This window comes from Ciconia boyciana, chromosome 8, assembly GCF_034638445.1.
Source record: "Ciconia boyciana chromosome 8, ASM3463844v1, whole genome shotgun sequence".
Classification (NCBI taxonomy): domain Eukaryota; kingdom Metazoa; phylum Chordata; class Aves; order Ciconiiformes; family Ciconiidae; genus Ciconia; species Ciconia boyciana.
Genome location: NC_132941.1, coordinates 375,670 through 400,220, shown reverse-complemented (window position 1 = coordinate 400,220; position 24,551 = coordinate 375,670). Strand labels below are relative to the sequence as shown.

Genomic DNA, 24,551 nt, shown 5'->3' with positions numbered 1-24,551 from the left:
GCGCTCGCATGCCCCGCTGGCTCCAGAGACACTCGCAGCGTTGTCACAAGCTTAGCAGGTGTTTTGCGAGCCAGGCTGAGGGGCTGCTTCTCCCCACCCCCAGCATCCCTCCAGCATCCCCTGGCACCTCCCAAGCAGCGCAGGCCCCCTCCCCGCCTGCACTGGGCTGCAGCAGGGACACCAGGCACCTCTGGTGGGAGGCTTCCACGCCTGGGGGCTGGGGGACCGCCCCCCCCCGCGGTGCCAGGCTGGTCAGGGCTGTGCTGCGAGGCTCCGGGCGTGACGGCGAGTGCAGAAGCCCTCCTTCCCTGGAAGCCCCGATCGCTGCCTGCGACAGGAAGGTTGCTGTGGGCCACACCACAGCTCTCCCAGTTTCACATCCTCCATCCGCCCTCCCGCAGCCTGCAGAGTCCGGTGGGACTGCGGCCTCTGCTTGCTCCCTGGTGGGAGCCGTCGCTGCAGCACCTGATGGCCGCAGCCTGCCCACGGTGCCCGGCTGCTCCTGGCCCGCGAGCTGCCAGCTCAGACCCACGCAGCTGTCAGCTGAGGGACAGCGGGGACCTGTCCCCGTCCCGGCCTCATGAGAAAAGGAAGAGCCGGCTGAGAAGCACCTGCAGTTGCCTGCATGCTGCGGGGAGCTTGCTGCAGACCACAGGAAGCCGCCGTGGCCACGGGCCACAGGCACCGAGGGGCTCTGCAGAAAGGAGCTGCCTCTGCAAGCAAGTGCAACAGACCCTGCCGGGGGCCCAGGACCCCCGGGGGCTCGGTGGGGCTGGGGCAGGCTCTGCCTGGGGCTCGCCCATGGCGTGAGCGGGTCCCGGGTCCGGCCCGGCCATCCCCGCCCCAGGGCTGCCCTGTGGGCACCGTGCTCTGGCTGCAGGGTGCTGCTGGACACAGGGGCTGCAGCGTGCAAGCTCAGCTGGTCCCCAGGCTGCAGTGGAGGGGCTCAGCTCACGCGCCGTGGGAAAGGGGTGCAAGTCCCCCCAAGCATTTGCCTCCCCCGCCCTCCACCTACCGCAGCCGGTTCCCGAATTAGCTCCCCTCTCTGCAGGCTCCCAATAAGCAGCTGCTTCCCATCGCTCAGGTGAGTGGGCTGGTCCCTACCCGGGTGCCAAGTCCCCACCGCGTCCCCAGACAGCAGCCCCGGCCCGGCACCGGCTCCTGCCCGCAGCCCAGGCAGGGCAGCCACTGGCTCGGGGGGGCTCTTGACCTCCCAGGGGCTGCAGGCTCCTGCAGCCGCACTATGGCGGGCAGCACAGCGGCCGGGGCTCCCTGCCTGCGCGGCGGGGGCACACCTCAGCACGGTGCCCCGGCCCCGGCCGCACGCAGGGCCGCAGGCCCCCTCCTGCGGCTGCGGAGCGGATCCGGGCGCCCCGCGGGCCCCGCGCCCTCCCGCCCCCCGGGACCGCCTGCCCGTGCCGGCCGGGGCCACCCACGGTCGCGGCACACAGAGCACAGGCAGCGGAGCTGGTTTGCATAGTTCTGAACATTTAATAACTCAGTCTCTCTAGCGTTATATCCACATCCATTAAATTAAAAACAGGCTCAGGAGGCAGCTCCCGGCTGATTAAATTACAAGAAAAAATTACTGTGCACCAAAAAGTTATTATAGAAAAATAGTCCTGTGGCCCCTGGCCGGCAGCTCCGTCCGCGGCGGGCCGGGGCTGGTGCTGGCACGGGGCGGGTGGGAGCCCGTGCCACGGCCCCGGTGTGCGGCGGCGGACGGCGAAGGGGCTCGCAGCACCGGCCCCCAGCCCGCGGGGAAGGGGCGGCGAGGGCAGCGGCGCCGGGAGGGGGCTCCGGCAGGGAGCAGAACGGATTGTCACCAAGTGGGGGCAAGGCACGTCGGGGGGCAGGGGCGCGCTGGGGGCCGGGGCTGCAGGGACGCCGGGCTCTGCCCGGCCCTGGCAGGGTGCAGGCAGAGCCAGGGCAGCGCAGGCACCGGCGCTGCCCGACTGCCCCGGCCGGCAGCACGCACGGCCCTGCCCGGGGGCAAAACATGGGGGGGGGGGGGCCGGGGCCGCCCGCAGGGCAGGGTCTGTGCAAGGGGTCCCTGCCCGCGCTGGGGGGGGGGGGCTGAGCCTCGGGCACAGGGGAAGGCGCTGCCCTGCCCCACGCTCTCTGGTGCGGGGGGGCTCCTGTCCGCACTGCAGGCAGCCGCAGCCGCGGTGGGACGGGCAGGCAGCGGGCAAGCAGGCGGCGCAGGCTGAGGCCTGGCCATTATTGCTGTTGAAGGGCGCGGGTAGAGGCAGGCAGGCCCTCGGAGGGGGCGGGGAGCCGGGACGCAGCGGGGTCGAGCCAGGGCCAGAGGCAGAGGCCCGGCGGGTGCCGAGGGCAGCAGGGGCAGGGGGACGCCGTGCCAGGGGCTGGGCTCGGCCCCGGTGGGGCAGAGCGCGTCTCGGCTCAGGGCAGAGCCGCCCCTGGCCCGGCCAGCCCGGCCTGAGCAATGAGAACCCAGGGACCCCACACGTTGCCCACCCTGGGGGACTCGCCTGAGCCCCAGCAGCAGCCGCGCGCCTGGGACGGGGGACACGGCTGCCAGCGCAGGTCCAGTGAGTGCCAGGGGCCCCGCTGCCATCAGACACCCCGGCGTGGGGTAGAGGATGGACGCGGGGCCAAGAGAGATGGTGCAGGACTTGGACGGTGCCGAGCTGGGGACGGTGCTGGCAGGGCCGGGCCCGGCCGCCCAGGCCAGGTCCGAGGGCCAGTGCCGGCGGGGGGGGAGCCCCGGGCTGCTGCGGTGAGGGAGGGGATGGGGGCAGAGTCCGGGGCCCCTCGGCCTCGCCTGCCCCGGCCCTGCGGTGCTGGGCAGGGAGGAGGGAGGGGCGGGAGGGCTCATCAAAGGGCACTTTGGTCTCTGATGAAGGCAGTCCTCTCGCTGTGGGCCTCGTACTCCTCACCGTCCGACTCGGAGGGGCCCTCCTCCTGCCAGATGTCGGAGGGGAGCCCCTTGTAGGAGATGATCCCGCTGTCCAGGGCGTAGACCTTCACGCCCCGCAGGCTGAAGCCTGAGCGTGCCTGCAGCACCAGGAAGATGGTGACGAAGATGACGACGATGAGGACACAGCTGAGGCTGGCGATGAGGATGGGCAGGTTGGCTGGAGGGGGGGCCTCAGCCAGCCCCTCGCTGGTCGCCAGGGCAGGGGACGCGCGGCTGCTCTGCGTCTGGTGGGAGCAGGAGAAGTCCAGGCTGCTGAAGTGGGAGTGCGCGGGGCAGGTCAGGCACTGGTTGGGGCCGGGCCCCGTGCAGGTGGCGCAGGAGGGGTGGCAGGGCAGGCAGAGGTGGGGCGCGATGGGCTCCACGCTGTTCTCCAGGGTGTAGTGCGTGTTCTGGATGCCAGGCGCGAAGCCGGGAGGGCAGCGCTTCAGGCAGCTCTTCTGGTGCAGGTAGTACCCCTCCTCGCAGACTGCAGGAAAGGCAGGGTCAGCGCGGGCCAGGGGGCCGCCTGCGCCCCGCGCACCCGTCCCCTCCCCGCTGGCCCCGCACTCACCCACGCAGGTCTGGCTGGGGGTCAGGGTCTTGCAGCCGCTGCTCTCCAGCTGGTTGGAGAGGCTGGGGGAGTCGGTGGCCGTCCCGTACAGCACGAGCGTGAACTTGGTCAGCGTGCCTGCAACGACACGGGGTGAGGACCACCAACGCGCCCGCGGCACCGCCTGCGCTCGGAACAGGCACAGGGAGGGGGCTTACGCTGGTCCCCGCCGTGGGCTGTCAGGGGGCAGCGGGGCTGTGCCCGCCACCCGGAAGAGCGCCCGAGTGGGACCGTGCCCCTGCGCAGGGCTGCCCGCAGGGCTGCCCGCAGGGCGGGGGGGCCAGGCCAGCTGGCAGGGGGCACCCGCTGCCCCAGACCCCCGCCGCCCGGAGCAGCTGCATCCCCTCCCCGCATACCCAGCTCCAGCCTCTCCCCAGCCGGGTCGCTGCAAAGCGTCCGAGGTGGCACTGGCCCCTCTGCTCCGGGGTGCTGGGGGACGCCGGGGGCCTGCGCTGCTCCCGCCCTGGGCTCCGAGGGAGGCAGCGGTGGGGGCGAGGCCGGCCCAGCCCTACCGTAGTTGTTGGCATCGCTGGTGTTCTCAATCTCCAGCACCCATTCCCCGGAGGGGTCCTCGTCCCACGAGTGCGTTGTCATGAAGGCCCAGTCGTTGAAGCCGTCGGCCGAGAAGTCGTGGGGCCTGGGCGAGGGGGTCGAGAGGTGGGTGCCAGTGGCCCACAAACCCACTCGTGCCAGCCCAGGCCTGGGGCTGCCCCAGGGCACCCCGCAGCCCGGCACCTACCTGGCGGCCAGGAGGGTGGAGCGGGTGCCCATGGGACTGACGAGGTGGATGGCCAAGTCCCCTCGCCGGTTGTAGGACAGCGTCAGCCTGGCCTGCACGTGCTCCAGCCGGCTGATGTAGTTGGCCTTCCCCAGGCAGGCGTCCACCTTCCGCCGCACCTCCACGTGCTTCCCGATGTCCCTGCCGAGGACAGGCAAGAGTGAGCCCGGTCCCAGCCCGGGGGGCACGCGGCAGGGCGCCCCGGTCCCTGCTGCGGGACTTTGTGGCTGCCCCGGGAACCGGGTGCTGTGCCCCGGGGCGGCTGGAGCCCGAGGCAATCCCCCAGCGGCTGGTGCTTCTCTTCCATCCCCGGATGGGGTGCAGGCAGCAGACGGCCGGGCAGCACCCGGCCTTGCCCGCATGCGCCTGCCCCAGTTCCCGGGTGCGGAGGGGTTTGCTCTGCCGAGCACACGCTGCCCGGTGCCGCTTCCCCAGCCGCCGCTCTCTGCCAGCCCTGAATGGGCCCTTTCTTCGCCCGCCACAGGGCTGGCTCCACCCTGCACGGTGCGGCCAGGGACAGGACACAGCCGTCCCCATCCCACTGCTCGTGTGCGGCTGGCCCCCCCGCAGCCGCCCGCAGCGCCGGCCCTGGTGCCAGCGCAGGACGCTGGTCACAAGGAGTGCCGACTCTGGACGGGTAGGGCTGGGTCCCAGGGGACCGGGGCAGGGCCCAGCCCTGGCTTCCTCCATGCCCAGGGACGCCCCCCCGACCCCTGCCGAGAGCCCCCAGGGAGCACCCTGGCTGCACACGAGACTCGGCACATGCTGCGCTGCGGTGGCAGCGGCCAAGCGGGAGTAAAAGGAGCTTCTGTCTGACCCCTGAAAAGCCCCTCTGTCTGGGGATGACTCGTGCTGGCTGCTCCCAAACCGCAGCGCCCCAGCCTGCCCGCGCCCCCGCCGCACCCGGCCCAGCCCCAGCAGGAGCGGGCAGGCTCAGCGGTCGATGTCGGCGCTGGACAGCTGAAGGCGGCTTTCCCGGCTCTCCCCAAGCTCTCGCAGGAGGATGGTCCGGGGTCTCGGAGGCAGCTCAGCCCCAGAGATCCTCCTCACTCCCCACCCTGGAGCCAGGGTGTGGGGCGGACGCTGGGCGATGCCCTCCTGGGCTCACCAGCCCTTACTTCGGCTCCGTGAGGACATCGATGACGCACTTCCTCTGAGGTCCCACCGTGGTCCAGTTCTTGGCCAGGCTCACCATGGCCCCAGCGTCCAGCAGGCCGTAGCCATAGGAGTGGCTGACTGTGGACAGAGAGGGGGTCAGTGCCGCTCCTGGGAGTCCCCGGCTCACCAGGGCCTCCTGCCCCCCAGGGCTGCCAGGGTGCTCTGCCCCGGCACCCCCGGGCTAGCGGCGCTTACGGGAATGGGAGACCCTGGTCCATCCCCGGCACCCCGGTACCTTTACGGCCAACACCGTTGGTGACCCAGTCGTTGGCGTTGAGGTGAGCCGGCTTCGACGTCTGCACCACCAGGTGCTGCATGTCCCGCCAGGTCAGGTTCTTGCTGCAGGGAGACACGGGGCTCAGGCACCGGCGCCCGGCTCCTCCTGGCCCCAGACGGGTCCATGCCCGGGCGCCGCTGCCTCACGGGGCTTGCACGGCCACCCCAGCCCAGTCCCGCTCTGTGCTTGCCCTTACTTGGCTTCCAGGGCGAGGGCGATGATGCCAGCGGCCAGGGGCGCCGAGGCCGACGTCCCCGTGTGCGACTCGGTGCATTTCTGTCTGAGGTCAGTCGTCACCTGCAAGGAGGAGTGCCAGGGTAGGAGGTGCTGCGGGCACCGGCCGAGTCCATGAGCTGGCTCGGGAGCTTGCGTCCCTGCAGGGGCCGCGGGAGGTGAGGCAGAGCCACCGCTCCTGGGGCAGCTCAGGAGCTTCCCTCCAGAAGCCCTTAACTCAGGAGACGGAGCCCTGGGAGCGACCCCGAGGGTGGCAGCGTGGCACAGAGCGGGGCCAGCCCTGCTCCCAGCACCGCGGCCCGCTCAGCTCCCAGAATGATGCCCATGGTGGCCGCAGCTCATGGCACGTCCCACCCCTGTGAGCCCCGGGCCCGCAGACGCCGACAGCCCCGACTCACTATCTGCTTCTCGTTCTGGTTGCCGCTGCTGTAGGTGGTGGCGAGGGTGGAGGAGCAGGCCTCGCTGTACCAGGGCACGTTACCGTACTGCGTGGTGCTGCTGATGGACAGCGTGTAGATGCTGTTGGTGTAACCGTCACAGTTGCAGCTGTCGTGCTCGCGGCCCCCGTTCCCGGACGCCCAGACGAAGATGGAGCCCAGCCCCCCTCGGCCCTAGCAACAGAGGCAGAGTGAGGGCCAGCACTGGTGTCACCCACGCTGCCGCAGGGTGGGAAGCCCCAGGCCGGAGCCGGGCACGAGGGGACGGTGCTGGCCCCAGGGCTCTTGCAGCCTGAGCGGGAAAGACTGAGCAGATGCGGGTGGGACACGGGGGGACAGCGGGACGCCACCGGTCAGCCCGCCAGCCTGGGCGCCCGGCATCCCCATGCCTACAGAGATGCCGGGGCAGCTCCGCAGAGGCTGCCCCAACAGGTAAGGCGCTGGGCGGCAGGAGGCCCTGCCGAAGCAGGGCTTCCAAGAACCGATGTCTTCTTCCACTCGGAAATCACCCAGGCTGACTCTGCCTGCGTGGGATTTGCAGCTGCCTGGCAGCGCTGCGGGAGCTCGGCAGAGCGGTCCCGACCGGCTGCTCGGCGCCCAGAAGCCACAGCTCCACTCACAGCACGTGTGACAGAGCTCGCGTGGCACAGCAGGGCAGGTTTGCCAGCACGCCTTGCACAGCAGACGCGTGTCCCTGTGCGGGGAATCCCAGGGGGAACACGGGGCACGGCTGAACCACACAGGCTGCACCACGGCCACGCCAAGGCACGGGCTACACTGACAGCACATGGGGACAGCGGTGGGCGGACAGGCGGAGGAAGCAAGGGCGAGCGGCTGGCATGAAACGAGGGTTCAGCAAAGGGCTTCGGAGAGCAGGGAGAGACCGTCCCGTCATGGGGCTGCGCAGGAGCCCTCGAGCAGGGAGAACAGGGCTGCTCAGAAAGGCGAGATAAGCACCCTGCATGGAAGGAGCCCTGACTCAGAGCCATTGCGCAGGAAGAACAGGAAAAACCAACAGAGCCTGATCCTGGAGATGGGCTGGAAGACAGCTCATCACGGGAGGGCTGGGACAACGACCAGGGCAGGCAGAGCAAGGGAGACCTGGGGGCACGGGCAGGAGCTCAGCCGGCGCTCCCCCGGCAAACCCTCCTGCTCACCTGGCTGACCCCTCGGAAGAAAGCCTCCTCTGCCAGCCGGGCCGGGCCGTCCACAGTCTTGCCGTCGTCCTCGGGGCCCCAGCTGGCACTGTAGATGTGGATGTGGTTGGGATTGAGGCCTAGGGAATGGGCCTCCACAGCATCAGTCACCTCCCCATCCAGCATGCGCACGCCTAGGGCCAGAGAGCAGACGTCATGGGCGACCGGACGGGGCAGGGTGGCTGCGCGCCGCAGGGCAGCGGTGCCCCTGGCGAGAGCCCTCCGTCCGCTGCTGCCGCCCCGTGCCACAGGCCGTCACAGGGCTACCCTGGCCAGCAGCGCCAAGATCCCCGGCACAGCCTGCTCCTCCGGCCACGAGGCGCCCGCGGAGCCCAGCGCAGGCTTTGCTCTCGGCGCAGGGCAGGGTGGCACCCACCTCCGATCCTGGCGTTGTAAGCCACGCCGACGCCGCAGATCCCGTTGTTTGCCACGGCAGCGACTTCCCCAGCACAGCGCGTGCCGTGTCTGCGGTCAAAACAGGACCAAATGTGCTCAGATGGGGCGTGAGAGGCACAGGGCCGGGCACCAGCCGCAGCTGGAGGGACCAGCGCCCAGGCTGCCTCCCGTCCCTCCCGAAGCGGGTGGCCAACAAAGGCCCCGCAGGGCTCCTCGACTGCCCTGCTCTGGAGCAGGGGGGACTGAACAGCCTGCGCTGGCGCCGGGCAGCCCCAAAGGATGCTGCTCGCATCAGAAAGGGAAGCAGGGGGTTTCTCCGTGGGGCAGAAGCATGCCGTCAGCCCTGCAGCCTCCTGCAGTCCGTGAGGGCTGGCGCTGTGCCGAGCCCCTGCCGCCCCGGGCCCTGCCTCACCTGTTGTCGTTCATCTGCGTGTAACGGGGCTGCGGGTCTGGGTCCTGGTCGTTGACATCAAAGCTCGCCCCTGGGTCCTGGAAGACAGATCTGGCAGTTAGAGACCGTCTACCTTGCCCACCGAGCCCCACCGCCTGTGCTCCACGTCCCTGAGGCTGGGCTGAGCAGGGGGGGCAGGCTCCAGTCCCACCTCCATCGCTTTCCTCCACGTCCTGCCGCGGCAGGCACGAGCCCCGTGCCACGCAGAGTGGAGAGTCCGGACAGGCTCCTGCGGCACGCCGCCCTGCGGCATTGCCCCGCACTTACGTAGTTGCCCTCCAGGTCTGGGTGGTTCTTCTCGATGCCATCATCCAGGATGGAAACCACAATGCCCTTGCCCGTGTAGCCCTGCTCCCAGGCCTGACGCACATTCAGGTCCCGCTGGTTCGTGTTGTACTGCCGAGAGAAGCCCTGGCAATAGGATCTGCGCCCAGTTGCCGGCACTGCAGCGGGGGTGTGCTCGGACCCCTCCCAGGCCCGGCTGCAAGGGCGGGCAAGAGGCAGCCTTCACCCAGCTCTGCTGTGGTGTGGGGATGAGGAAGCCCCGGGGGACCCAGGCCCGGCTGCCCGAGGAGGGCCACTCCAAAAGGAGACTCGGCCCCAGACTGTGCTTGGGCCCCAGAAACACAGCTCCCTTGGCAGAGGTCAGGCTCGTGCCTGAGCTTGACAACGCAGACAGGCACGGGCACGGACCCCTTTCCTGGGCCAGGCAAAGCCCCTCGTCCAGCCCCGGGCTCTCCCCAGCCCCGCCAGCGCCCCGGCAGGGAGCTGCAGCTCCGTGAGCACGGCCTCTTTCCCGGGGCGTCCCCGGACCCACAGCACCGGGCGGCTGCCCCAGGCCTTGCTCCAACCGCCAGCCTGGCTGGCAGCAGCCGCCGCCGCCCGACAGCCGTCCCTCGGGTGCCACGTCCGTGTCCCCAGAACTCGCTGTCGCGACTGCACGGCTCCCCTCCTGGCCCGGCAGCGCGCAGCCCGCCCCGGCACTCACCAGGTACCACTGCTGTGGGAACTTGGGGTCCGTGGGCTCCATGAAAATGTCTCGCTTGGTCCTGCGCTTTGCCACCTGCTGCTCCAGCCACTGCACCTGGGGACAGAGAGGGCATGGGGCTCCCCGCTGCCCCGCTGCCCCCTCGGCAGCTCGCGCCTGTGCCAGCAGCCCCGTGGGCCCCCTGCCCCCCAGCCGGCAGCCTGCCCAGAGGGGCTCTCCCTGGGGAGCTCGCGGCCAGCCCCGGGCCGGCAGAGCATCTGATCCCGCCAGAGCCACCGCAGCACCCAGACCGTCCCTCCTGGCCTTCCCTGCCCGGCCGTGCCAGGGCGGCAGCGCCGGGCGTCCCGTGACAGGCTCCGCTCCAGCGGAGCGGGCGGGTCAGAGCGCGGGGGCCTGCGAGCAGCAGGCTGCCGAGAGCCCGCCAGCCGCCACAGCACGCTGCACGCCCCGCCGCGCCGCCAGCGTGCCGGGCCCCTGGGCCGGAGCCAGGGGACACAGATCACGGCAGCCCCGCCACGCTGCCGCGCTGGCACCTGGCGCTGCCGGCACTGCCCTGCACACCTTGCCCCGCGTGTGGGGACGGAGAGCCCTCCAGGGAGCCGCGGCTGCCCCGTGCCCTGGGACCACAGCAGCCCACAGGACGGTGATGCCGGCTCCGCCGACCCCCTGCCCTTGCCAGCCACGTGCCGGGCTCCCACCCAGCTCTGCCACAGGCCTCAATGCCAGGGGACGGTTCTAGGCAGCTCAGCCCCGTCTTGTGCCCAGTCCTGGCTCCCATTCCAGTGTGAAGTGCCCAGGACCAAAGCCAGGCCCCCGCAGATGGCAGGCAGGGCCCCCCTGCTGCACGTACCTGCGGTTCCCTGGCCAAACGGCTGTGCCAGGGCTGGTGGGGCGAGAGGGAACGCTTCACCACGCCGCTGTGCCGAAAGTGGTAATAGTCACCGAAGATCTGCGACAGAGAAAGGAGCGGGATGGACATGAGAGCCCGCTCTCCCCGATTCCCTGTCCCCCCCACCTGCAACCCCAAGCCCTGGGGCTGCCCCGGGCAGGCTGGGCCACCCACTCCGGAGCGGCTGCCGGTACCCGGCGCAGGACCTCCTGCAAGAGGCTGCGGCAGCCGGTGACAAGGCAGCTGGGGAGACCCTGGGGCCACGGCGACGTGGCCTCTGCCCACCTCACCCTCCCGCAGGTCCCCCCACGGCAGTAAGTCCGTAATTGTCCAACGAAGCTGCTGCCCTGGCAGGGAGGCCCCAGGCAAGGAGCAGCAGAGAAGGACAGGCCCTTGGGAGCCAGCCTGGAAGAGGCACCGACCTCAGGAGACAAAACTGCTGCTCCTCTCCCTGAGCCAGCCAGCACCCCCTGCTACCGGGGGGGGTGCTCCAGACCCGGCTCCCCAGGCGGCCCCAGCCAGGGCGGGGAGGGTCCGAGCCAGCCTCCGCTCCTCTGGACAGGCCGCTCGCAGAGCCCTTCTCCCCACGCAGCGCAGGCCGGCGCCCCACCGCAGCGCCCACCCGGAGCCGGTCCCCACCTCGGGGCACAGCCGGCTCCAGCAGAGCAAAGCGAGGGGGCACGCAGGCGCCCGACCCCAGGCGGGGCAGCCGCCGGCCGAGGAGCCGTGCTGCGCCGGCCGTGGCTCCGCTCCCGCGCGTGCGGGGCCAGCCCAGCCCGGGCTGGGGCAGGACGGGGCTCCAGCACAGCCCAGCTGGGCCAGGAGGCCGTGCAGCCGCCCAGCCAGTTATTTTTAAACCCCAAACCCTCTCCCGTGCTGTCATTTCCGTATCCCCTCCTGCACGTCCCAGAGGCTGGCCTGGCCCCACCCCTGCTGCTCGGGGCCTCCCAGCCCAGCAGCCTGCCCGCCCTGGGGAGAAGGGGGCCGAGCACCCCCCCTGCCCCGCTGGAAGCCGTGAAGCCTGGGCAGCAGCCACGGGCAGGCCCAAGCCGTGCCATCACCTGCAGGGCTGGGCTGCAAAGGGCTGCGGGAACACGAGGGAGAGGTCATCTTGTGCTCTGCCGCCCAGGCTGCCACAAAACAGCCCGACTGCGGCTAACGAACTCCCCCGAGCTTATCAGAGCTCTGCAGATGTGCTGCCACCCTGGCCAGCCACACAGCCGGAGCCGAGCAGGGGAGGAAAGGGGCACCCGGCTGACCGGCACCCTCAGCCCCAGGGCAGCAAATCCGGGCTGCAGCTCTCCAAGTCATGCACTTCACCCCGAAGCCCCTCCGTGCTCTGCGGGGCGAGGGAAACACACCCCGGCACCTGGAGCCGGGCCTGCACCACCCCTGCTCGGGGGAACCGCCTGCCGGCAGGCCAAGCCCCTGCCTGCCGAACGAAGGGGAATTGCTCCGCTCCACAGGGCTCCCCCCGCGGCACGGCCCTCCCTGCACCAGCTGCTCCGTGGGCAGAAAAGGGAACGGACTCGACTCGTGGCAGCCCAGCACCAGTGGCACAGGATGGCAAGAGCCGAACGCCGGGGTCAGGGCTTGTGTCCACGGCTCCATCACCAGGGGAGTCTGGTGCTGGCAGCACGCTGGCACACACTAACACGGGTCAGTCCCCAGGGAAGGGGCAGGCAAAGCCCCCGGCTGCCAGCTCAGGACCCTGCTCCTCTCTGTGTGCGTCCCCTGGACCTTGGACCACGGTGGGGAGCAAGCTCACAGCAGGGAACAATGCAGCGTGCAAATCAACCCCACGCCGCGCCAGCTGGTGTTATCCAGGGAAGCCGCAGACCACGCTGGCTCCCTGAGACCCGGTGCTCGTGATGCGGGTGGCAGCTGGGCACTCCTCCTGCCTGGGCCGGCGGAGGAAAGGCCGGGGCTCAGCCTGCAGCTCTGCACCCCTTCCCTGTGGGGCACAGCCAGCTGCAGAGCTGCAGCCCTGTCAGGGCAGCATCGCACCTCCAGAGTCACTGGGGACAGACCCGGGCCTGTTCCCCGCAGCACACTGTGTCCCCCCAGTACAGCCTGGGACGCCCGGCAGCTCAGAGCATTTGGGGAGGTGCGGAGGTGAAAAGCCTCTGCACCGGGCTGGCAGAGGGGAAAGCGAGCTGCAGGCTCGCTGCCCTCCCCCAGCACCCTCTCGCCCCCTCCGGGGGTAAGGACAGAGCTCCGATTGTTCCTGCAAGCAGATCGTGGCTCTGCCGGGTCACCCAGCTGGATCAGGTCTGCACAGACACTGCGGTGGCAGCCAGGAGCCGGCCAACCCACACGCTTCCACCCTAATCCCCCCCATCCCTGTCCTCAGCAAGGGCAGAGCCACCCCCCAGCCCTGGGCATCCCTGGGGCGGGCAGGGCTGATCCCGCGGAGAGCAGTGCCAGCTCCCCGCTCCTGCCCCCATCTCCTGCCACAGCTCGTGGCCACCTTGGCCAGCCCCGGGGCCAGCAGGCTGCCCGTGCTCCTGCCCGTGTCCCGGGGAGCAGGGCGATGTGCCGGGTGGCAGCAGGGGCTAGCGGGGACCTGCAGCCCAGCGGTGTGGGAGGTAAGCGCATTCCTCCCTGGGCTGGTGCTGCTGGGGCCGTTCACCCCCATTGCCCGGCCAGCGCAGCCCAAGGCCGGCACCAGCAGCTGGGCCCTTCCCCAGTGCTCCCCATCCCCAGCTGGGGCAGGCAGCGCCTGCGCCCCCTCCTCTGCACCAGCCCCAGCGGCGTGAACCACCGTGCTCCCGCCTCACCCGTCCCTTTCCTCTGACCCCCCCCCCCCCCCACCGCTGTCCTTTGGGTCCCCTTCAAGGCCACCAGCACCAGGTGCGGGTCCTGGCACCTCTCTGCCGGAGGCACCGCTGGCCCCAGGGGCTGCCTGCCCGCCCCGGCTCCGCAGGCAGCGGTGGAGCAGGGAGTACGCCAGGACAGCACGCCTCTGAGGACAGTGTCCAGACCCCACGCTGAGGCCAGGATCCTCTCAGATAAGGACCCTGGGGGCCTCTCACTGGGGCACTGCCAGAAGCACCCGGTCCCCCCCCCACTTCCAGGCTGGCGGCCGCATCCTGTCCCAGCGGCACACACCCCCAGGAACAGCAGCCCAGAAACCTCCCAGGAGGGAAAGCCCGGCTCCTTCCAGCCCTGCTCTTCCCACCGGGCCACGCGGCCCCTCTGCGGGAACGGGCTGCCCAGGCCCAGCCAAGCCTCATCCCGCAGCACAGACACCGGGACGGGCTCCAGAACGGGAGAAAACGTTGCCCAGACCAGCAGCTCCGGCCACAGCCGAAGCGGCCGCAGCCCACGGGGCTCTGCCGGCAGCTCAGCGGGCTGGCAGAGCCGGGACGTGCCAGCCTCTGGCTGCAGAGCGAACGGTGCAGGGAGAAGGTGGGCACCGCCGGGCAGAGCTGGCACAGAACCTCCGTGGCTCAGGGGGAGGGACCCCAAACAGGCCTGGGCTCCCCACCGAGCCACAGGGCCCTGCGTGGCTCTGCACCGCAGCCTGGGGCCTGACGGGCACCCCCGGGCTGGCAGAGACCCGGCTGCAGAGCCCGGTGCCCCTCGGCCCTGGCAGCTGGGCCTGGGAGCCGGCACTGCAGCGTGACGGGAAACACCGCTGTCAGCCGGGAGCAGGCTGATGGCACCTCGGCCCCGTCCCCCACTCCCAGGGGTCTTGGCAGAGACCCAGCCCAGCGGGACACGTCCTAGGCCGCTCTCCCGGTCCCCTCTGCACAGCAGCAGCCCTGGCCTGACGCGTCCTTTGCCCTGACAGTCGGCTCTAAGACACTCCCACGCAGACAGCACCTGCTTGAGGCCGCCCCGTTGTCCCCACAGTGCAGACGCCATCAGCGGGGCCTGTCCCCGGCCCCCACAGATCTCCCTCCTCCAGCACGAGCCCCGGAGGACGTGGGGCTCCCTGTCCCCAGAACCCCGCGCACCCACCGCCCCGCGCAGGGCTCTTTTCAGGCAGCAGGACAAGGCACCCGCCGGCTCCAGCGGCAGCCACCTTCCCCGCCTGCCCCGGCAGCTGCTCACAGCGAGGTCCTGACACCACAGCCACGAGTTGTGCAATTTCCTCTGGGATTTTGCCCCTCGCTTCCTTCCTGCAGAGCCAGCCCAGTCCGGCGGCAGTGCCCCGCTCTTGGGGCAACAGACCCCCGGGCAGGCGGGCAGCCCAGCGGGGGCTGGCAGAGCCACGCAGGCCCTGCGCCGCCAGCGCCAGCCTCACCTCGACGGAGCAGGGCCAGTCCAGCTCCCCGTGCCTGCGCAGGGGCCGGGGGGGTGTCCCTCTGGGCCAGCCCTGCTGCACCCACTCCCGTGCGATCCCCTTGGTCCCCTCCTTGGTCACGGCAGCCGTGCTGGCGCCAGCTCCATCGGCAAAGCCCCCACGTGCCACCGGCCCAGGGGCCGGCACCCCGCCCGCGGCACAGGGCTGAGAAAAGCCCCACGGATCAGCCTGTGCCGAGAGCGCGGGGCAGCCGGCATTGCGCTACAACGGCGGCACCGAGAAGCGCTGGCCTGCGAGAAGCAGCCTGCCAACAGGGACGTGTCCTGCCCGCAGCACCGCGCTGGCAAGCAGGAGCCCGGCCATTGGCTGGCCCGGCCCTGTGGCTCTCGGCCAAGGCCTGGCTTTCACAACGCCTTGGGAGCCAGACCTGCGAGCACCCTTGCTACCAACGAGCGTACGGCCCACAGCCGGCCAGGGGAAGCGGAGCCGGCTGCCTGGGACCTGGAGCACAGGGGAGCTGGGCCCTGCCAAGCCTGCCGGGAGGAGAGTGCCATGGAGCTCCTCGCACTGGGGACGAGGCTGGGAACAGCTGGGACCACGGGGAACGCAAGGGGCCCTGGATCCTTTGCCGTCACCCTGTTCTCCCCGCCCCACTGCCGGGGGGGGTGACAGAGGCGCCGGCCCAGCACAGCCGCGCGCGCTGCCCCGTCCCTCCACTGGCTGAGGGCAGAGAAAGCCGAGAGCAACGGGGACCTGCTGACACACCTTCCGTGAAGGGCAGCTTCGGGCCGAGGACACGCGGCTGCTGTCAGACTGCCTGCTCTGGGGACACCCAGGAGGTGCTGCTGCTGTCCCGGCTGAGCTGGGGCCATGCCGTGCTGGGGCAGCTTGCTGCGGGGAGCACGGTGGGGAACTGGGAGCCCTCCCCTCCTCCACCAACAAACAGCACTCCAATTTTCTCATGCTGGGATGGGCTTTTCCTCCCTGCCCCTCCAGCAGGCAGAGCGTGCCGTGCCGTGCCATGCCACGCCATGCCACCAGACTGTCCCGCTGGCGGGGGGAGGCCCTGGCTCCATCCAGCTAATTACCACCCCTGAGTCAACGCAGCGGATGCTGGAAGGCTGCAGTGAATGGGCACAAATGCAGTGGCCCTGCTGCCAGAAAGAGCAGCCCCCGAGCCGGCGCCGGGGCCAAGCCCAGCACCCGCCCAGACTGCGGCAGAGCCGTCAGAGGACACCACTTCCGCGGGGAGAGGGAAGCGGGGGACTTACCGGGCCCAGGTTGAGGAATCCATGCTTCCTGGCCAGCCTGTCAGCCTCCTGGGGCCCCGCGGGGACGAGCACGGCCCAGGTGTTCGTGTAAATACGCTGGGCCAGCACCTCCTGGGCCAGGAGAGCGAGGGCAACCACCAGAGTCCAGAGCAGGAGCAGCGAGCAGGGCCTCAGATCCATCAGAGTATCGGGGTTCCTCTAAGTGGGGAGCAGGAGGGTCCCGGGAGCGGCGGGTCCAGCGGCCTCCCTGTGTCAGCGCCCCGAGGCACACCGGCCTCTCTGCCCCGCTCGCCCCTGCTCAGCCCAAGAGAGCATGGGGACGAGCCCGCGACAGCTGGGCCGGAGGGCGGCAGCAGGAACAGACCGTCCGGGACAGCAGCACGACCTGCAGAGAGACGGAAGAGCGGTCAGGCCCCGGGGTGCCTCTCCTCAAACCCGGGGAGGGCAGGCTCCGCTGGAGCAAGCCGCAGCTCTGGCACCGGCAAGGGGGCCTCGGCACACGGCACCCGCCGTCCACCGCAGCTCACGGACAGCCACGCGGGATGTGTGGGCCCGAGGAGCCGCAGCGGCGCCTGGCTCCGCAGGGCGCCCCGGCACGCCTGCCCCGGCCCAGGGCCGCTGTTTACCTTGCCTGTTGCCCAATGTGTACTTACGCTCTGTGCTTACAAACACGGGAGACGAACCGGGAGGGGAGAAGGGCACCAAAGGAGGGGAGAGACAAGGCAAGGGAAGCCGTGCCTCCTGCCGCCATGGTCTGCAGCGGACAGGAGCCCCTTCTCCAACTGGGATGGGCCTATCTGGGCACAGAGTTGGAAGCAACTGGGATGGGAAGCCTGCCTCTGCAGTCCCAAGGGGAGACCGAAGGAGATGCCCCCAGACGCTGTGCGAGGGACCCCAGCTAAATGAGAGACTAGACGGAGGAAAGCCAGGGAGAGCAGAGCCCCAGGCCCCAGCACCTCAGCACCTCCACAGTCAGCGATCGACCAGGCAGCGCCTGGTAGCAGCGCCGAGCGCTGTGCTGCTTGTCACCATCAGCAGCTCAGCTCTGCCCTTCCTCCGGAGCACAACATGGTGACACCGGTGTGACTCATCCCCAAAATAGAAAGGAAACCGGCACAGGGACCAGGAAAAGGGACACGCCGTCACCTCCAGCACACACCCAGGGACCGGAACACAGGGATGCTCGCACCATGTTGGAGGGCAAACACAAGAAGCTGGGAAGGCAGGTGGGGAGCAGAGCAGGGAGCGACCCACCCAGGGCAAAGGAGCCCACGACACGACAGTGCCGGTGTGAGCTCCACAGGGACGCTGAACTATCTGGTCACGTTTCAGAGACGGCGGGAAAGGTGAGAGCCGGCAGTGCCCAGAGGAACCCCATCCCCCTCCGGCAAGCAGCGGCCCCAGCGAGCAGGGAGCCTGCGGCGCTGCCAGGGGAGGAGAGCAGCTCCTGGCAGCCGCCTGAGACCCCGCTGCAGGCTGCAGCGCAGACAGTGCTGCGATTCAGGCACGCTGCGGCTCCCCCTCAGCGACCAGACCTCGGCCGGCTGCGGGCTCGGCCGCCCTACCGAGACACCCAGAGCTGCGAGCACCCGCCGGAGGCTGGACCGGAGCCCCGGGTCCCAGATCGTGCCAGGGCCCAAATCACAGTTTCCAGTCGGAAAGGCTCCCGGAACCCCCAGGGAAGGGAAAAAGCTACCGCGCAAATGGAGAGAGCAGCGAGCACAGCACAAGGGGACACTGTTTGCCACGGCCAGTCTCCACGCCAGCACCTCGCCCACTCCGCAGGCCCCTGAGCCGGGCACTCTCCTCCACCTTGCTGGTCCCAGAGCCAGCAGCCACCCCGCTCCCCGGCGGTGACCACTCCGCGTGGGGACAACGCTGCAACGGGCCCCCTCCACGGCGTGCAGAGCCCGGCCCTCCACAGCCCCGGCCCTCCACGCCTGCTGCCCCAGCACAGCCAGACGGGCTGGCTCCCTCCCTGCTAGACCCCGGCACCTCTGCTGCACGCCCCGGTCCTGCCTGCAAACCTCCGGCCTCGTGCCCCGGGGAGCAGGAGGAGGAAGGAGAGGCCCAAGGACAGCCCCGGCTGCTGCAGGCCAGCGGCACGGCGGGGTGCGAGCGGGGATGCGAGTCCCTGCCAGCTCACGGGCCGTGCTCTCTGCTCCGCACCCAGCCCCGCTCCCGGCACGCTGCCAATCGCTCCCGGCACGCACAGGGCAGCAGCCGGCCAGGATCCTTCCCGGCGCTGCTGGATACAGCGCTTCCCCAGGAGCCGAGCCGAGCCCAGCTGCCACACGGCAGCGACACGGCGGCCCCGAGGCCGCGGCCGAGCCGCCGGCCACCCCCGCACCCGCAGGGCGGCTGCGAGGGCGGCCGGGCCGGGGCTGGCCCCGTAGGTGCGACGGCAGCGAGGCCCGGCTCCCTGCCCGCCCTCTGCTCCCGGCAGCGGCCGCTCCGGCCGCCCCGCCGCCAGCCCCGGCCCTCCCCCGCCCGGCCCGCTCCCCCGCCGGCGCCGGGGTGGCCGCAGCCCCGCAGCCCCGGGTGCCGCCGGGCAGACGGGCTTCGCCCCGCGGGGCGGCCCAGCCCGCGGCGCCGGGGAGCGCCCGCCCGGGGGCCGCCGGGCCGCGCACGTCCCCGCCGGCAGCGCCCCGAGCCCGCGGCTGCCCAACGGCCGCGGCGCCGCCGGCCGCCCCGCCCGGCCCGGCCCGGCCCCGCCGCCGCCGCCGCCGCCCGGGGTCCCGCCCGGCCGGGACCGCCGCAGCTGTCAAACCGCCGGCGCCGGCGGGGCGAGCCCGTCCCCGGCCGCCTCCCCGCGCCCTTACCGCGCGGCCTGCCCGCTCCGTCCCGCCGTCGGCCGGGCCCGTCTGTCGGCGGCGCCGCGTCACGCCGCGGGGCGCCCGGAGCGCCCGCCCCGGAGCCGGGCCCGGCCCAGGCAGGGGCGGCCGGGGCGGCCGGCGGGGCCGCTTGTTTACGCCGAGCAGCTGTCAGCGCCGCCCGCCGCCCCGCCCCGCGCCGCCCGGCCCCGCACCGACCGACCGGCCCCGCACGGCTCGGCCCGGCGCCGCTCGGCTCAGCGCGGCACGGCCTCTGCCCGGCCCGGCTCGGCTCGGCTCGGCCCGGCGCAGCCCGGCCCGGCACGGCCGCCGCTCCGCCGGGCGCCGCCGGATGCCGTCACCGCCGCCCGCCCCGCCCGCCCCGCCGCCGCCGCCGCCGCCGCCGCACCGGCGCCGCCGAGCGCTCCGCACCCCGCCGCAGCGCCCGGCCCCGGCCCCTCTGCCCCGCGCTGCGCCCAGCTGTCCCGGGCACCCCCCCGCTAGAACCGGGGCCGCTGCCCCTCACCGCGGCCTGGGGAGAGCCGCCCGCCGCCACCGCCACCGGGCACGGCCCGGGGCTCAGCGCGGCCTCCCCCCTTCCTGGCACACGGCCACCGGGGCTGCCCGTGCCCACGGGAGCTGCCCATGCCCCCCCAGGGACTGCCCGTGCCCCCCGGGAGCTGCCTGTGCCCCCCGGGAGCTGCCCATGCCTCCCGGGGACCGACCGTGCCGGCCCAGGCGGGAGGCCTGGGTCTGCCCCGTGAGAGCCCAGACCCCCGTGGGCCCCGGGCACCGACCAGGGGTGCGAGGGCGCCCACAGAGTGGGGGACCCAGAAGACGCCTCGTCTCGCGTCCCCACGCCCCCAGCGCAGCAGACGGCGGGGTTGCTCCGCGACGTGGGGCTGGCGGGACGCGAGCCGACCCAGACCGGCCCGTTCCAGCCCCGGCAGCCACCGGAGCAGGGGGTTCCTCAACCAGGCCAACGGGAGCGGCACCGGCCTTCCCGCAAAGTCCCTATCGCGGGGGCTGCAGCCCCGGGCCAGCGCGCAGCAGCCTGGCGGAGGAGCTGTCTGGAAAGCAGCAACACAAGGAAAATCCATCAGCCCAGTTTCAGGTTTCAGGAGAGAGGCTTCCACCAAGGAGAAAAGGTGAGAAGTGAATTGCGGCTCATCTCGGCTTCGGTCATTCGTAAAAAACAATACACTCCTGTCCCTCGCATGCACGGGACCGTGTCGAGAGCAATGCAAAAGCCGGGTCAAGAGCAAAAAGCAGAAGCAGCAGAACCCAAACTGACCTGAATCCTCCACACCTCGGAAGGGGTCTGGGCAGCCCTGGGTAGGAGCGGGTCCTACAGCTCCTTACAGAGAAAAGGAAGTCACTCGGATATCATGATCAAGATCATGAAGCATTAGCAATCGCACAGGAAACAGTCACCTTGGTAACTGAGATGCTGAGAACAGCCCAGAAAACCTGGCACAGGGCAGGTTTCTCTGTTAAACTGGGTTAGTTTTGCAGGGCAGACGCCTGGCTGCAGCGTCACCCAGGGGCGGCAACTCCAGGCCGGGCTCACCCCGGCATCCGGCCCCAAGAGCCGCCGCCGGGGGCTGCCTGCCGTGGGGGCTGCGGTAGCCCAGGACCACCCTCTGGGGCCACGGTCCCGCCGGACAGCCCGGGGGGGGGCCCGGCACCCCGGGGTCATGCAGCGCTCACCCCCACGCCGCCGCGGCCTGGTCAGGAGTCGTCCCTGGCGGCCGGCGAGCCCGGGCCGGCCCCGCAGCCCCTGGATGCGCAGCCGAGCCGGGAGTGCCCCACGGAGATATTCGGGCGATACATGCGCTGGGGACAGGTCCTGAGCTGGACTCTGGCCCGGTGGGTGGGAGAGAGGGCGGTAGGCGGGCTGCCTCCCCCGGCCCCCGCCTGCACACCTTATCTTCAGATGCCTCGTTTAGGTGCTGGTGGCTGTGCCGGGGGCAGGTGACAAGCCGTTGCACCTGGCCCCTGTGACATGTCACGCTGGGGAGAGGAGCTGACAAAGGGCCCTTGTCAGCGCGGCTTATCTCGGTGCCGCAGGGCAGGCAGGCAGGCAGGCAGGAAGCTCCTCTCTCTTACATGAACTATTGGCTTTAGACCCGCACGCTGACCCCGCACCCCTGCCAAAGACAACGCCTGTAACCGGGAGCACCTGGCTGTGGGACAAAGCCACGGACGTCAATGGGATCCGCTTTCCCAGCAGCTCCCCAGGGCCGGGGTCGGCGGCAGACGGAGCAGAGAGCAGGGCCGCCAGGCTGGGTCTGAACGGCTGCCGTCCCCCCTACACATTGCAGGCCTGCTCGGCATCCCTCTCCTCGTCAGCTGCCGACGGGGCAGCGAGGGGGTGAAGCAGCTACTGCAGCCGCCTCTGCCAGGACCACGAACCCTCCTCTTAGACATTTAACTGACTTGGCCGTTGCTTGGAGGCATCGGCGCGCTCCAGGAGACGGCCAGGAGCGGGCTGCTCCGTGCAGCAACTTCCAGCGCGCCGTCACACCGGCAGCGCGCTACCGTGAGCCAGCCGGCAGCTCCCCGTGAAGTCTGCCCTGCCAGGCCATGTCCCGTGGCGTCCCCTGGAGCCCACGCTGTAGGCACAGGGGCCAAACTACTCACTGGGGCTGTGGGGAGACCCCCCCACACTCCTCCGCACCAAGCACGCTATGTGCCGTGGCCCGGCAGCACACAACAATCAATGGAAACCTACTTTCATGGAAAAATCAGGTCAATTTTCAGCTTTCGGGTTGCAGAGATTGCACAAGCGCCAACAGTGATGCAACTGCCCATCTGCCCGAGCTTTCTGGGAGGCAGAGCAGCGACCGGGCTGCACCCCTGCCCGCACCCCTGCCCGCAGGCACCCCCAGCCTGGGGGGAGCTCGGGGACGCAGCGGGACCACGGCAGCGCCGCTCCCCAGCAGCAACCGCACTGCGGGCGAAAGCAGACCAGCGTGGGGAACCAGCAGAGAAAGGGCAGAGGGCCCTCACAGACAGCGGAGAAAACCAAGTAAGAGGCAGCAACAGCAGGCAGAGGACATCCAGAGGGACCAAATCAGTAACGAAATGTTTACCTGGAGCACAGCAACCCGCTCTGCCCCCCATGCCCCTGCGGGCACAGGGCAAGCCCCCAGTCCCGCTGCTGTGCTGCAGATGTTTCCCCAGCCCCCCGTCCTGTGCTCTCTCCCGAAGCTCAGGCTGCAGTCCCCTTTCCCTGGAGTTTCTCCGGCCCCTCTCCTCCCCTCCCTCCCCTCCCCTCCCCTCTGGACACTACCGCCAGGCTCCTCGGAAGGTCCCGGTGCCCCCGAAGCTGGGACTGCCGTGGCCCAGCCGGGAGCTGCGCCCCGCAGGGTCCTGCTGGCTGGAGAGGCTCTATTCATAGCCACGCTCCCAGACACAACATCTCGCTGTGGTCACACGCAGGGGACTCGAGGCCCAGCCCGAACACCCTGACCTTGCCCTGCGGTACAGCTGCAGACACAAACAGCAGCGGCTCAGGGTGGTTCTGTAACTTTATCTGCCTCTGACTTTGTCATCAGCAGCCATAACACTGCCAAGGTATCGACCCGCAGCCTGCCGCAGCACTGCCCCTGCCCTGGGCTGCGGCGCGTCGCACCCCGCCATCGCCTGTCCCCCTACAACTGCAGCCGTGCAGGTGCAGGGACATCCTTGCCCGGCCCGAGCACTGTAAGGTGCCTGCGGCACTCGGCGGGCTCCACACAAGTGACACGCACCGGAACACAAGTACACACGTGCAGGGAACACCAGGCGGAGAGCCCACCCATGGCCCTTCAGCGAGAGCCCCGTTTGCCCGTGGGCCTCGGCGGGCTGGGGAGGTGGGTGCTTACAGACACGGACACACAAATCTAGCCCCAAGCCTGGCAGGCACAGGTCTCCAGCAGCAAGCTGGCAGAGCACTGAAGAGCAGATCGGCCCGTGCCGGGCGCTGGCCGTGCTCTGGGCTCGCTCCCGCCAGCAGCTGCCAGCCTCACACGGCCTCGCACCGCCCCGGGAACGGGGGGGCTAGCCCCGTGAAGTGCCCCCCGCCCCGCCACAGCCCGGCTGCCGGCTGCCAAGCCTCTGCAGGGCTGACACATCAGCGGCCGCCGTGCTGGGAGAGGGGGCTGGGGCTGCCCTCAGCCACACCAGCTCCTGGCAGCCCGTCCGCCACGTCCCCAGGGGCTCCGGTAAGGGCAGGTGCAGAGCCGCGACACCCCCGTGCGCCCTGCGCCGCGACGGGCACCGCCACGGGGCCCTGCCCGGGGAGACCTCGGGGCTGGGTCCCCCCACGGCTCCTGCCGCCAGCTCGGGCAACGCCAGCATTTGGTTTCTCCAGCCTGGCTGTGCCTCTCAAGGGGACGTGGGGCAGTGAAGACACGTTGCAGGCCGAGGACCGCTTCTCACCGCGGCCTCCAACGCCTGCGGTCACAGAGCTGAGCCAGGCTGTGAAAGCATTTCCCTGTTTGCCGAAGTCTTTAGTTTTGCTTCACCTGAGCGGGACATTATGTGCTTTGTGTGCAACTCCCAAGCTTCCCTTAAACCGGTGCGTCTAATTGTTTCACCGAGTCATATGTTGAAGCTCGCTCCTTGCCATGGTGGCACAGGACTCATTAGGTGGGAACACACTGTGATAACCCTCAAGATTAATATCTCATCTGATGACCGAACGCAGAGAAGGAGCTCTAATTGTCGCCTGGCATAAAGGCCAGAAACACCCGAACGAGCTCTTGCTTATTCCTGGGCAAGGCTGGGGAGGACCATCAGCTGCTATAGGATTATAAAGCTACTAATGCCTCAGCTGCGAAGGCAAACCACAAGCTACAGGGCACTGAGAGCGCCCCGCGGCGCTGGGGTCCCACCGCACACCCCGTCCCTCCTCCCTGCCCAGCTCTAGCGGGGCTGTGCCAGCTGCCGCAAGGACGCGCTGAAGCAGGGGGGCCCTGGGGAGAGCCCACAGCTCTGCCTGGGGCTCGGCAGCGGAAACAGGGTTGTCCGAGACAGCTCCTGGAGGGTGCTGCAGGGAGAGCCTTCCCCCAGCGCCCCAGCAAGAACCGAGCCCAGGACACCCGGGCGCAGCGCTGCGAGGGGCTGGGTCCGCCTGCCCCCCCGTGCCTGGGACAGCCACCCCCCGCCCGCAGCCCGGCAGGATCGCCGTTACCCGACTGCATCCGCCCGGCCCCGGCCCGCAGAGGTGCCGGGGCGAGAGGAGAGTCCCCAGGAGAGAGCCTGCCTTCACGCCAGCCTCAGGACCTCCGCAGCCACCGCTGGGACCCTCCAACCCAGCGGAGCTGCACCCAGACCAGGGGCAGTCCTGCTGCTGAGAATCGGGTCTGCCCCCAAGACTGGCTGAATTAGATCCTCCCAGGAGGACATCTTCCATCCCAGAACCAAGGACACCGACAGGAAAAGAATTCCCTGCGCTTCCTTTGGGATCATGCTCCGGCGCTGACCCCACCAACTGGAAAAGCACACTCGCTTTGGGGTTTCCTGGCTGCCCCCCTCCAGCGCTGGCCTCGCCCCACACGGCCTCCACTGCACGGCCATGACGGCACCTGCTCCGGTGAGGGCAGAGCAGGCACCCGGCAGCACAGGGTTAAAGCACGGCTCTGGCCCCTCTGCTTCCCAAATCCCCCTGCCGAAGGGTGCCACAGGCCGATTCACCCAGGCAGAGTTCCTGGAAGATAAAACCTCTTCCTTTCTTTCGAGAAGGCAGCACAGGATGGCAGACGTGGCTGCCGGTGGTTTGTGACACAGTTTTGCCCAACTTCAAGAGATGACTTATCTTCGGTGGCTGGATGCCAGAGCGGGGGCAACTCGCGCAAGCCAATCGCTCCCAGCTCTGCCCTCAACTTTCCTCTGT

General features: G+C 70.2%; 1 protein-coding gene across 2 annotated transcripts; it reads right to left on the bottom strand.

The window, feature by feature from the left end:
• Positions 1-1,468: 1,468 nt before the first annotated feature.
• Positions 1,469-19,020, bottom strand: FURIN (furin, paired basic amino acid cleaving enzyme). 2 transcript variants are annotated; one of them, XM_072869971.1, is made up of 16 exons: positions 18,680-19,020; positions 15,858-16,242; positions 10,296-10,394; positions 9,446-9,541; positions 8,725-8,853; positions 8,419-8,495; positions 7,987-8,075; positions 7,572-7,744; positions 6,376-6,588; positions 5,940-6,040; positions 5,702-5,805; positions 5,427-5,544; positions 4,270-4,449; positions 4,043-4,167; positions 3,492-3,608; positions 1,469-3,407 (listed from the first exon to the last, which is right to left on the bottom strand). In XM_072869971.1, exons 2-16 carry the CDS (start codon positions 16,035-16,037, stop codon positions 2,839-2,841), a joined length of 2,370 nt encoding a protein of 789 aa, XP_072726072.1. In that variant the 5' UTR covers positions 16,038-16,242; positions 18,680-19,020; the 3' UTR covers positions 1,469-2,838. The 2 variants fall into 2 exon arrangements, with proteins under 2 accessions (XP_072726072.1, XP_072726073.1); XM_072869972.1 differs by lacking the exons at positions 15,858-16,242; positions 18,680-19,020 and adding an exon at positions 10,757-11,058.
• Between the last annotated feature and the right edge of the window lie 5,531 nt (positions 19,021-24,551).

What these genes read in the sequence shown, in the direction of transcription:
- FURIN (XM_072869971.1), bottom strand. Translation starts at nt 16,037, where the DNA reads ATGGATCTGAGGCCCTGCTCGCTGCTCCTGCTCTGGACTCTGGTGGTT. An exon ending in CAGACCTGGAGGGCAACTAC is followed by an intron (nt 8,496 to 8,724) that starts GTAAGTGCGGGG and finishes TCTGTCTTCCAG; the next exon opens with GACCCAGGGGCGAGCTTTGA. An exon ending in GATGTCCTCACGGAGCCGAA is followed by an intron (nt 4,450 to 5,426) that starts GTAAGGGCTGGT and finishes TGTCCTCGGCAG; the next exon opens with GGACATCGGGAAGCACGTGG.